This window comes from Aristolochia californica, unplaced genomic scaffold (genome assembly GCF_029961685.1).
Source record: "Aristolochia californica isolate CCGP_79_NKW_82.1479 unplaced genomic scaffold, dmAriCali1.0.hap1 SCAF_6, whole genome shotgun sequence".
Taxonomy (NCBI): Eukaryota; Viridiplantae; Streptophyta; class Magnoliopsida; order Piperales; family Aristolochiaceae; genus Aristolochia; species Aristolochia californica.
Genome location: NW_027182257.1, coordinates 41,341,359 through 41,353,788, shown reverse-complemented (window position 1 = coordinate 41,353,788; position 12,430 = coordinate 41,341,359). Strand labels below are relative to the sequence as shown.

The 12,430-nt window shown below is 40.6% G+C and overlaps 2 protein-coding genes across 4 annotated transcripts; both read right to left on the bottom strand.

Annotated features, from left to right (window-relative positions):
• Positions 1-996: 996 nt before the first annotated feature.
• On the bottom strand, positions 997-3,146 carry LOC137934489 (protein yippee-like At4g27745). Of its 3 annotated transcripts, XM_068778860.1 has the most exons (4): positions 3,005-3,146; positions 2,413-2,457; positions 2,102-2,239; positions 997-1,533 (listed from the first exon to the last, which is right to left on the bottom strand). In XM_068778860.1, exons 3-4 carry the CDS (start codon positions 2,192-2,194, stop codon positions 1,306-1,308), a joined length of 321 nt encoding a protein of 106 aa, XP_068634961.1. In that variant the 5' UTR covers positions 2,195-2,239; positions 2,413-2,457; positions 3,005-3,146; the 3' UTR covers positions 997-1,305. The 3 variants fall into 3 exon arrangements, with proteins under 3 accessions (XP_068634961.1, XP_068634963.1, XP_068634962.1); XM_068778862.1 differs by lacking the exon at positions 3,005-3,146 and having other exon boundaries at positions 2,413-2,494; XM_068778861.1 differs by lacking the exon at positions 3,005-3,146 and having other exon boundaries at positions 2,102-2,490.
• A 332-nt stretch (positions 3,147-3,478) lies between these two features.
• Positions 3,479-10,378, bottom strand: LOC137933956 (pleiotropic drug resistance protein TUR2-like). The gene is made up of 24 exons (XM_068778098.1): positions 9,897-10,378; positions 9,683-9,803; positions 9,482-9,570; positions 9,306-9,390; positions 8,902-9,061; positions 8,728-8,804; positions 8,589-8,642; positions 8,401-8,491; positions 7,982-8,283; positions 7,616-7,897; positions 7,214-7,530; positions 6,940-7,100; positions 6,735-6,838; positions 6,478-6,634; positions 6,306-6,380; positions 6,093-6,217; positions 5,669-6,001; positions 5,289-5,579; positions 5,090-5,173; positions 4,871-5,004; positions 4,567-4,794; positions 4,301-4,472; positions 3,953-4,207; positions 3,479-3,869 (listed from the first exon to the last, which is right to left on the bottom strand). Exons 1-24 carry the CDS (start codon positions 10,220-10,222, stop codon positions 3,609-3,611), a joined length of 4,284 nt encoding a protein of 1,427 aa, XP_068634199.1. The 5' UTR covers positions 10,223-10,378; the 3' UTR covers positions 3,479-3,608.
• Between the last annotated feature and the right edge of the window lie 2,052 nt (positions 10,379-12,430).

The window sequence follows — 12,430 nt, the reverse complement described above, 5'->3', positions numbered from 1 at the left end:
AGAAGGATTAGTGAAGTTTGACCCCTATTGTATCTGAGTAAATGTGACAGCAGCAGAACTCGACCTGCTAGTAACAGAAACGGCTTTGGGTCTTTTCCTTTTTCCCCAAGGAAAAACAACACAGAACAAAGATGATGCCAGTTTTGGTTTCTATCTCACAAAATACTCCTGAATCGAAGGATGAAGAATCTAAGAGCTTCAAACGCTTTCTGCCTTAAATCCAACATCAGAACTCTTCAAAATCACAAAGCACATTTCATATTCTAAGTAAAACCAGAGGATTCTTCAGCATAGAAAAGATAACCTGAATGTACAGATTAGTACTCTGTGTCAAAGGAAGAAAGACAAGAACATTGGGTGCAACTAGAGCTTGGCTAGGAGTTCAAAAGCTATAATATTGGTACTAATTTAAGTTATTAATCTTCCCAAATTGAATATTGGCCTCTTGCTGGGGAGATCTCACAGTGATCTCCGTTGCCTTCTTTCCAATCCTATCACAAAAACAGCCTCCACCTGACATATTTTATTGAGTGCTGCTTTTTATGCTTTGAAAATTTACATGTTTCAATTTAGAAGAGAACAGAGCTCTGTAGACGATCTCCAAACCACCAAGGAAAAGAAATCCCAACTATTTTTCTTCCTTCTGTTTGTAATAATAATGAAAGAAACCACAATTCTGTAACCTCCAACTGAAGTTTCATAAATTTTCTGCTCTTTTCTTGCTTTTACTACAGCTAAGTTAGGCTTGAGTGTGCATATTCGGAATGGTTTTAAGTTTTGTCCACCATTTTACGTTCTCTCTCCTAGAGAACTGTAGCACTTTGTTTAATTCTTTTGACATAAGTGAGCAGAAGTCCTTTCAACCTAGTTTTGTGTCTGCAAATGGGATTCATAAAGTAGTGGCAGGTTTTTTCACTCTATAAACACACCAAGGTAGTCTCTTGGCAAGGTTGATAATCAAATCAACAATGACATGCTTTTTCTTCATGGCCTTCAAGTGAAATGACAAGATGCTCAGAATCAGGATTTATAAATAAACAAGGAAGAACATGACAGAACAGTGTAACAACAATTGTCACTGAATCACAAATAGAAAATGAGTTGAAAGAGAACATATACACAATTCCTCCACAGAAATTAATGGTGTCTCCATGATGCAGCTTCCAAACATGCCCTCGCATTAAATATCTCAAATGATTGAGACTTATGTACAAGAGAAACATAGGAAGAATGAGCACACTTACCCCATCACTAGGGAACCGGACACTTACAAAACCAGAGTTACCGATCCCACGTCACTGAAAGCTACCAGTTCTCCTTCATAATTTTTGACTTTTCAAATATGAATTTCCCTTCTTTGTACTTCTGAGTTTCCTCGTAAGCTCTCTCGTACTTCCAACCCAACACTTCACGGCAATCACTACAGTAGATATCAGCAACCGTGTGAAGCCCCGTCAAAAGCTGCCTGTCCTCTTTAGGCCCCACTATTATATTCATTGCATGGGCAAAGAGAAAGGCTCGACCATTTCTCCCCTACAGCAAACCACATTCATAGAATCTTTAAAATAAGATGAGGTACATTGCTAACAATGGTATTTGCGGTAGCAAAATCATAGGTATGAATTAAACATATGTAAATTCAGTACAAGAGTTCCAGAGAACAAAATGGTTCATTTAATTCTCTTCTGCTCAGTATAAAAATCAGTTTAACCAGACTAAAAGTTTCCAACATTTTTCACAACCAGGTCCTTTCACATGCCCATCATCTCTTTTCATTCTTTTTTGTTTTTTTGTTTTTGGTTGGTGTGTGTGTGTTGGGGGGTGGGGGGATGCAGTTTGCATATAAGATTTCATCACTTAACTCGTCCATATAGAGGTAATAAAATCAAAGTTGGTTTTTAGCAAATTAAGATTTCATCACTTGACTCGTCCATAACCATCCAGTGTTTTTTAGCAAGTATCAACTGGTATCACCCAAAGTTGTTTTTAAACTGGTTCAAGAGAAAACTTGAAAAAAGAAAAAAAGAGTTAACACTTATCTCAAAGTTTCTTAAATAACTGGAGTAGAATTTTTAGGCAAAAATTTGGGTAGAAACTTCACCTGAAATGCTTTAGAAATAACATCATCATGAAGGCAAACATGGTTTCGGCAATAGCAGCAACTGTATAATCTAGGCCCGATCAACTCAGCCATCGCAAAATCAAAGTCTACCCGTCCTTTGTTCCCCGAAACCAAATTCTTGCGCGCAACCCGGGAGTGATTACAAGCACCAGAAACACATAAGGAAAGAAGAAAGACAAAAAAATCAAAATCCCAATTGAAGAATCCCTCTAAAAAAAAAAAAAAAAAAACTCAAAGGAATGGTGTTCAAGAAGAAAAAGTAACTTTGTTCTTCCTTAGTTGTCTCTTACCAACTCACAAATCGGTCAGTGCTTCACCGCTCTTCCCCTCAAATTCTGTCTCAAGGAATCAAAAGCCGAAACAAGGTATGACCGATCAAAGATTAAAAAAAAAAAAAAAAATAGTCACAAGACGAAAACAAATATAAAATAGTTGATGATTGATTAAAGTTCCTGGAGTTATCATACAAAAAGCCTCCATGCTGACAAGGACGGGGTTGGTGGGAAAAAAGTAAAGAACACCAGTACCAGAGAAAAACAATTTGTTCCCCAAAAAATAACAAAATTGACGTAAGGAAGTGAATAAAATCCATAAATCATCTCAAGTGTTTTTAAGGGACCTGGAAGACGATCCGAGCTATAGACAATAAACTCCACATTGATTATGTTATTCGACTATTAAAATGTTACCACAAGTTAACTTATAAATAAAACAATTACAAAGCCAAGTTCGACATGGTTAAGTTGAACCATAAGATTTACATGCAAGGAATCGGGGATTCTACCAACGCTTCATAGAGAATCAAAGGAGTTTCTTTTATAAGATGAAAGATCCTAAAATCACACCACACAGCAAGAAATAGGTTTACAGACTCGAACAAACCTAGGCGTTTACAGTGATTCCGGGCATGTTCAGATTTCAGAAGAGTGCCGCCAAAGTCTATAGACTTCTCCGGAGAAGAGAGACCGAGACCAAAACCGAGACCGAGACGAAACCACCAACCAAATTTGGCGACTGGCAGACGAGCCGCCTTTAGCGATTACGAAGCAAGGAGTTGACAATTCGGTTGAATTTATAGTGTTGGGCAGTTCACCAATTCCGTTCCCAAATAATTAGGCAGGTGGGCCAGCTGTTCTTTTCACAAGTGGGATGATCTGGATCGTTTGTAAGGTGGGTTCAACTGTACGGAATAAAACGCTCAGATCATCGTGATCCATGTTATATTTATCTTTATTTCTCTATTTTAAATTGTATAAATACCAATATTACTCAATTGTAAATAGAGTCGTGGTTTAATTCAATATCTAATATGGTATCCGAGTATATGAAATGAGATAATTGAAAGAGATGACAAAATCTATGATAGCATAACTTTGAGCAAAGTGTTTAGATTACATTCACCGCCCGTTATTAACAAACGAATAAAAAATAAATAGTAATAATGCAGCGGCCTGCAAGGCAGGGAGGGATAGATCAAAACCCTCTTTTATCTCCTCTGGAAGTTCAGCACCTTAATTGAGAAAGCAAAGATAAACGCGAAAAGCACAGCAAATCCAATAACTCCTGCAGATATCACTCCGACAAAATCATGTTTCATGCCGAAGTATTCGCTCATAAATTCTTTCACAGTTTGGTCTCTGTCTTCCATATCAAGTGTGATGTCCCCGAACTGCGAACCAGCCAGACCATACAAGGTCCATGCAACAGGGCAAGCCCAGTAGTACCATCTCCACCAAATGGGAATCCTCTGCAATGGAGTCACAGATTACTTTTATTAGTTCTATTCATAATGCAGCATAAAAAGGCTTCGAGTGGATTGTTTTCACTTACAGGTCTGGGGACGATGAAGCCTGCAAAGAGATTCCAGATTGCATAAAATGCAGCAGAGACGATTGCAGCGACGTCTTGATTTGGGGTTAGGCCCACTGCCATCATCCCGTAGAAGGTGAAGTAGAGCAAGGTAAAGAACATGAAGAATATATACCAGAAGAACTTTGCGGCTGTCCACTCGAATGCGATCATGGCATAGACGATAATCCCATATGCCAGAGTTTGGACTAGAACGTAAGGGACCTCGACAGCAACCTGAAGTTCCATTGAAAGTCGGAATTGATGTGAGAATATGACAGGCTAGTGTTAAGATAGATACGTCAAAAAGATGTAGAATGCCGGGATTACCTGTGCAAATGCGTAAGGTAAAGCTGAGTACATTCCGGCAGCTCGTTCTCTGTAGAAAACTGTTCGCTCCACAGACACCACTGGCTGGACTGATGAGGCATTTTGGACACCGAGGAAGAGAACTGCAGAATACATTGACCCCATTGCATTCAACAGGTCCTGTTGTGTCCTCCTGAAAATTTATCCTTACCAGTGTTAAAAGAGCCAGGGATTGATATAAAAAAAAAACACTGGATTCATACAAAAAGAAGCACCAAGTAGCATACGTTTTAGTCCCCAAGTCCCAGAAGATGGTTCCGAACATCAAGGCGATGAAGATGGTGAAGAGAAACCGCACAGCAGTGTAAGGTGGGTTCCTCCAGTAAGACATGCGCTGCTTCCAGAGGCAAGCGATGCATTGGGTGATGAAGGGTCGTGAGTAAGTAGTTGGGAAGTAAAGATCCTTCGACCCCGGTGGAGGTGTGCTCAGTTCTGTAATCAGAGCTTTGTTTCTCCTGCAATAACCTCAGTATATCAGATAATGGTTGAGGGATTCATCACCTCCGGGAGACTAATATGTGTTTAACTCACCGATAAAGATCTGAGTTCTTGTATATTTCTGCAAAGTTTACGCCCGTGGTCTCTTCTTGTGAAGTACTTGTAACCTCCAGCATCCATGTAGCAGGGTTATAGCCGTTTTTAATCTTACCGACGCCATCGAGGTCCTGGACGAGAATATAAGCAACTCAATCAGGATACGATGTCAATGGAGCAGGATAAAAACATGTCAATTGCAGTTTGTGAATTCACCTCAAAGTATTTGATCAAATGTAAAGAATTGTGTCCTAATGGCCCAACGTATATCTCTTCTCCTCCTCTTTTCATGAGAAACAACTGCAAAGGAGGAAAACCAATTCAATTGAACGAAGCTGTCCCACTGGGAGATAATTACAGAAAAAAAATAGCAAAATCGATGAGTCTGTTCAACTACAAGTTGATCAAATCTTACCTCATCGAAAGCTTCAAAGATATCAATGCTAGGCTGGTGAATTGTGCAGACGACAGTTCTTCCAGTGTCCACAGTGTTTCTCACGGTTCTCATGACAATAGCTGCAGCTCTAGCATCCAACCCTGAGGTAGGCTCATCCATGAAGATTATAGATGGGTTCGCAACTAGCTCAACGGCAATAGTTAGCCTTTTTCTCTGCTCAGTTGAGAGCCCATTGACACCAGGCAATCCAACGAGTGCCTCCCTCAATGTGTCGAGCTCAACAAGCTCCATGACCTCCTCAATGAACATCTGCAGTGCGGTATACAATCTATTACACAATTCTAATAACCAATAGCATCAAGCAAATAGAAACCAGAAAAGGCTCACTAATGACTAACCTTTCTAGTCTCAGAGTTAACTTCAGCTGGCAGCCGAAGCCAGGCAGAGTATACCAGAGACTCGTAGACACTAACATGAGGGGAGTGGATATCGTTCTGTTCACAGTACCCAGAAATCCGAGCAAAAGTTTCTTGTTTCTTGGGATAACCAGATATCCTGATGTTTCCCTCGATATATCCTCCAGTTTTTCTTCCAGCTAAGACGTCCATTAGAGTGGTCTTACCAGCTCCACTAACACCCATCAATGCTGTAAGCACGCCTGGTCTGAAAGCACCACTCACTCCCTTCAGGAGTACTAGTTTGTCTTCTGGAATGCCTTGTGCTTTCATTTCCTGTAAAGTTCAGACTTTCAATTTTTAGTTTTTGTACCAGTCTAACTTGGACAGGTGGTTAATTCACTGAAACTTGGGGAAGGAAGCTAACCTGTGGCATGTCAACAGAGTATATGACATCCTCGAAGGTGATGGAGAGAGGTGAAAATGGAAGAACCATTCCTTTCTTGCTCTTATTAGCATCGATTGCATCTCCATTGTGTGAAATACTGCTACCTGTTTCAGCAATCATCTCAATTGCTTTAGGACACTTCCATTATAAGTAAGGAGAAACAGAGGCAGAAAGATACAGAAGCAAAATTACCTTCAATTACTCTGGCTGCGTCAACCTGTTGCTCCTCGGTCTCCTCAGCTACGGCTGCTTGGTTTTTCCCAAATGCTGATTTATAGAAAAAATCTCATCGTGAGAAACAGTCGATGCTGACAAAAAGCATTTTAGATATTCATGAAGGAAAATTAGTCACAGAACTACTCACGATCAAATATATCAAGAGCCAAGGTGTAAAGGCCATTGAAGAGGAAAGTAAATCCAACAAGTGCAGCCACTCCAATCCAATACCAGTAGGACTCGGGGAATACTCCACGAGACTCCAGTACTTGTAATCCCAAAGTCTCCGTTGATCCATTGACATACTGCAGCAGATAAACAATAATTAAACATAAGATGATTTCCTTTACACAGCTAACTATGGCATTAATTTTCCTGTCTTCTAACACTAAATTAATTACTCACTTTTTGCCAACTTCTCCCAAGAAATTCATTAGCGCCAATTGCATTCTGTGCGTACATCATTGGCGATGACCAATAACCCCAGATCCACCATTTCTTTACATCCTCTGCAACCAAAATTGATATTTTTCCCTCAATGAGTTGCTCCATAGATTTCTTTAAGAAGATAAGAAACAAAAGAAGGATGATTTAGCTAATTATACAGTACCTCGGGACACAACAAATCCTCCAAGCACCATAATTGCAACAAGTGCGAAAGACCCAAATGTATTTGAGACGATCATGTTCCTACCCACTGCGGCAATAGAACGGAATAGGCCTGAAGCCACCTGATGAAGCACCAAGAAGAGCAGAAACTGCTTGAACAGCCTGTGAATAACAGAATAAAGTTTATGAGTATTCCATCAGAAACCGACAGAGAAGATGCATGGTTTAGTAATTCTTGAAATTGTTAAAAATGTCATAGTTTTTCTTCTGCTCACCTTCCAGCATTTGGATCGAATCCTATAACATAGTAAGTCATTCCAACCCAGAGGGCAACTTCCATAATGGATATGGGAATCTTGAGGATCCAGGAAGGCAGTGCGTATGTCCACGAGGGAAAGAACAGGAGATCTCTTTGCTTGTAGAAAACAGGAAGCTTCGCAATGGTCATGGCAACCTCTGACATTCCGTTGAACATGACAGTGGTGATGCCAAAAAACAGTGCGCCCGTGTAAATTCCTCCATCTTCTACTGATCCCCTGGGCATCTTGGTCCGGAAGAATACGGTCATTCCAATCAAGGCAATGATAGCAATCTGAAATCAGCGTAATGTGAGTTCGGGCATTCGGAAATCTATCCGCAACAGAACTGGAGGTTGTGGTGACAAAAATTATACTCACTTGAACCATCTTAAAAGTGTAAACAAAGGAGTTCCTCTTCATTAGCAGCCACTCCCTTGAAATGCAAGCTTTCAACAACTCTTTCTTACTGATCCCGTACTTGCTGGTCGTCAAAGCAGCAGGGTGACTTTTGCTCTTGTCGAATGGAGTGCTAAGCTCTTCTCTTAGTTTTCGACCAACGTGGAACGACTGAAATGCGTCTGCGAATTCCTTGGCAGCAATGAAGCGGTACGGCTCATGTCTGCGAACCCAATACTGCTTCTGGTCCTTTTTTGAAGTAACCTGTGAATGCAAAAAATTAGCATTGGTTTGGATTTAATTTTCTTCATCAGAATGGAAGCCGTTATGAGCGAGAATGTGACTTACTTCCTGCAAGAAGTCTGCAACACCCTTCCTTTCTGGACATTTGAAGCCCATGGATTCGAAGAAGTCGAGCACGTCTTCGCGTGGACCTTGATATACAATCTGCCCGTCAGTTAGAAGAACAATATCATCAAACAGGTCGTAGGTCTCTGGGGCTGGCTGAAGCAGGGCAATCACTGCTGTTCCTCCGAGGATGTGAACGGACTGTCTGAGAGAATTGACAATTTGGTAAGTTGTGGAGCTGTCTAGTCCGGTGGATATTTCATCCATGAAGAGTGCCTTGGCAGGTCCAACAAGCATTTCACCTGTATGGATCAGAATTTTTCGACTATCAGGACATAATTCTTTACAGAAACAGAGCTGAACTAATTACAACGCCAAGGAACGGTCCATGGGAGTTCCTTCTGTGAGAAAGATCTAACCTGTTGTTACTCGTTTCTTTTGCCCCCCAGAAATGCCCCTTAGCATTTGATCCCCCACCATGGTGTCCGCACAAATATCCAATCCTAAAATCTGTTTTTTCAAGCACCAAAAATAGAATTCAGACTAACGAATTAAAAATTCACTGTATCCTTGGCAACAACAAATTTGCATCAGTCAAATTGCATACCTTCAAAATGTAGTCTGTAACTACGCTTTCCTTCTGGCCTTCCAGAGATGCGGCCTGCAAGAACACAAAAATCGTAAATTGAAAGAAAAAGGTCTGCTTTATCTAAGTACAGACGAAACTTCAGAGAATCAATTCTTGCCTTCATATACACATCGATATCAGGGTCTGGCTTTATCTTAGCTGCTGCTTCTCTTCTAGAGAGCTCCATTAACATATCTGTAGATTTTCACAACAAACAGAAACCATTAGCAAAGCTCGAAAAATCTCAATCACTCCGGTTTAAAGTTGAGAGTAACCAATCCGCTCTACTCACCGTAACTTGCACCAACACCTTGACATCTGGCGGAGAAAGCCAAGGTTTCCCTCACCGTCATTTCCCCGATGTGAAGATCATGCTGGCTGATATACGCAGAGGTTCTCCGAGGAACGAACTCGTTCATTCCATGGCCGTTGTATGTTATTTCACCGGAAACCTGTTTCACATTGCAGGTAAGATAAATAACGCCTTCCGAAATTACAAATATACCCTAGGCTTCTAGACGAGACAAATAATTCATCAACATATTTTAGGAAGAAAAATAAGCATTAATTATATTTAAAGAGGCGTCATTTTACAGATAAAAATCCGAATTTGTTTTAATAAGTTATTATAAGATTTGAATTTCTCCCTATAATATGGGGGGCATCCGTGTAATTTCATATCCTGAAACTCGTTACCTTGAGTTCTTTTTCAAGCTTTCCGGCCAATGCTAAGAGCAACGTCGTCTTCCCTGAGCCTGGGGGTCCCAACAGCAAGGTCATTCTGCAGAAATCCGTCAGATGTGAGTTTTCATTAAACGAGGATCGGCCATCCCGATCGTTCTCAATCAAACTGATTAAAAAGCTATTATTACCGGCGAGGTTTGATGATTCCACTGACGTCCTGAAGAATCCTCAGTGATCGTTTTCGATTTGGAAGAAGGTGGATATAATTCAAGAACCCCTTTGCAGTCAGAAAAAAGAGAAATGCGTGAGCTTAATAGTAAATAAAGAGAAGAGAGTTGGTGGTGATGGTTTTACAGTAAGATTGAAACAAAATGATACTGATCAATTACCTCAAAAATGTTGTAAGTGAAGTTGAGAACGGTCGGCAATGCTCTGCTACCAACGTATGCACTTGCTTCGATATTCAAATGCTGGAACCTAACTTCTATTGTCGGATTCTCGATCCCAACTCTGAGAAAATCGCAAAGACAGAGGAAATTAAGCTATGAAAATTAAGAGAACCATGGAAGAAGAAGCTTCAAGCCGGCAGGAAGGTGGGGTTACCGATCCATCCGCTCCTTGAGCTTGAGTAGAAATTTTTCATTGTCTGAATCAGTGGTGTGCAACAATCTATCCACCAGATGCTGTCTGTCGTGAATCCCAAGCTTCCCAATCTCAACTTGACGGTACTCTCCGGTGGATCCGGTGAGTATACCCTTTCTGATCCGATCATATGTGGGTAGTTTCTCAAGAGCCGCCCACTTTAGTGCATCTTCATCATCTTCATCATGAGAAGAACGGGAGAAGACGCTTCCTGCAGTATTACTTCGCCACATTGTAGAGCCATTTCGGCGCAAGCTTCCCACTCGATAAATATCGCTGGTGTCCATTGGTGAAGACCAATCAAACCCAAAAACCAGTACGAAACGAGTCTCAGTACTGATATCTGCTACCTCTGCAACTTGAAACCCAGAAAGACTAACGGACTATCTCTGCCGATGGAACCCAGAAATACCACAAGGAGCTTTTTCTCCTCTTCAACTCTCTGTTCTTGTTTCCTCCCTTCCGCGGAAATCGATAAGGGAAGAAAGAAGGGAGACGGCAGCTTATCGGACAGAGGTTAGGAGTTAGGAGTTAGGAGTTGGTCAGGTATATAAATGCATCAGCCGTGTCGACATCGAAGCATCCTTGCGGTTTCCAGCTGAAATGTTTGAATATCTAGAACTACGAATCCAGCCATGGCGGCATGAAGAATAGATTTGAATTTCCTTGAGCTGCCATCATATCTGGAATTGATACAAAAGAAAAGTAGAAATTCAGAGAGCAGCCAAAGCTTTTTAATAATTTAAAAAAAAAATTGCTCTGACCTCACGTGGAGATAATTCGTGTTTGATTCGGTCTCATTCAACTGTAGCCATGAGAGGGTTGACAGAAGATCAAGAAGATGGTCTCAAGTTTGTATTTTTTCTTTTCTACCATTTTCTTAGCTCAAAAAGTGCCTCAGTTATAACACTTCCTCCCGTAACGTGACTGATTAGGATCATAGGAGTATGATGTCGACTGGTATCTGTTCTCTTAATTTGGCGTGCCACCTCCCCCCTTAACTTTTCTCATCCATTTCTCTGCGTGAGACAAAAGAAGAGGCGGCCTAAGGCAGGTAGGGACTGCCATTGTTGTTACGCTTATGGTTAAACACGGGTAGGTAGAAATTGATATTTTTTGGACGGTTAGATATACTAAAATAATGTGTTTCATGAACCATCTAGGGTCATTTGATTGATAAGGTATATGATTAAGCATGGATGAACTCCAACTCTGTAAAAAAATGCAATTACTCTCTGTTTTTCCCTTCGTCGTTCTATAAAGAAGCTCGACCCAAGTTCTAGAAAACTGAATTTTCAATCGCAGTCCAAGTTGCCTCTGGTTTATCATTTAGAAGCTAGAAGCTGGATTCAAGATTAGTCAGGAGACTTTTACGTATTAATTACGACCTACAAATCCAATTTGAGCCTAACGAATCATTTTCTTCCAGAGTTTCAGCGTTTTCCTGTATATTTGTACTTTTGGTAAGAGTTTGACGGAGGTTAGTTCTTCTTGCTGAGGAGGGCGGCTGGAGAATAGAAAACTCAAGGTTCCAGACACGTTTCTAAATGGGTAGATTGGGAAATAGAGAACGTCGCAGGCGGCTCCTTATAATATATCTGATCACCGCCATCTTTTACTCCAACGACACCTGTACGGCCCATCCTTGCTTCCTTTACTGTTTCCGACAAAACCACGTTTCAGCTTCGGTCATCTTCTTCCCGCAGAAAATGCGGTCTAAGAAATCCAATTCACCAATCTCTGTGAAAATATCATTTTGGAAAGCGTTCAGCTCATCCACAGCTCTCTTTCAACGTCGGTCCTCTCTTTTCCTACCTTCCGTCGTTGCGTTCCCATTTTTTCAATTTTGACGCTTGACTGCTTCAAACCCGAACTAACCCGGACCTATTCCGGGCCCACCTCCAACTTCATCAATGGGACCCAAGGGAGTTGATGAGTGTAACATGAAATAAATTCAAATCTTTGCCTTTCACTTGGACCAGCTCCCACTGTCATTCCCTTCAAACTAGTTAGGTTTTTTTTTTCGTTTGCAAAACTTAATTGATCGATCAGTGCTATAATGACTAATCGTTCATACTTTGCAATTTTTGGTCGTCCAATACAAGTATGATTAATCAATGTAAGGATGTTGATCGATCATGCTTTGTATCCCCAAACGGCATTGTTCTATTTGGTCGATCATTGCTACAATATATGATTGATCATGTTTTGCAAATTATGTATGCCTAGATAAGTATAATTGATCAGTCCAAGGGTGGATAATCAATCATGTTTTATAGTACAATCTGTGCAATTCTGATTGATCAATTAATATGCAATTATTGATTAATCAGCGTTCACCAACCTCTTATGCCTCTCAACTAGCCACCGGTTCTCCTTCTATGAAAAAATAACGAGAGGTAATTTTTAATTATTCAAGCTTAAAAAGAATATTTGCAAGAAAGTTATACTTACATATTTTTTTTTCAGATTTGGGAGTCCACTAGCCTTCATGG

Coding starts and splice junctions, on each gene's coding strand:
- LOC137933956 (XM_068778098.1), bottom strand. CDS start 10,222: ATGGACACCAGCGATATTTATCGAGTGGGAAGCTTGCGCCGAAATGGC. Junction 6,381..6,477: donor GGCTCTTGATATATTTGATC/GTGAGTAGTTCT, acceptor TCTATAAATCAG/CATTTGGGAAAAACCAAGCA. Junction 4,795..4,870: donor AAGAACTCAGATCTTTATCG/GTGAGTTAAACA, acceptor AGGTTATTGCAG/GAGAAACAAAGCTCTGATTA.
- LOC137934489 (XM_068778860.1), bottom strand. CDS start 2,194: ATGGCTGAGTTGATCGGGCCTAGATTATACAGTTGCTGCTATTGCCGA. Junction 1,534..2,101: donor TTATTTCTAAAGCATTTCAG/GTGAAGTTTCTA, acceptor GGTTTGCTGTAG/GGGAGAAATGGTCGAGCCTT.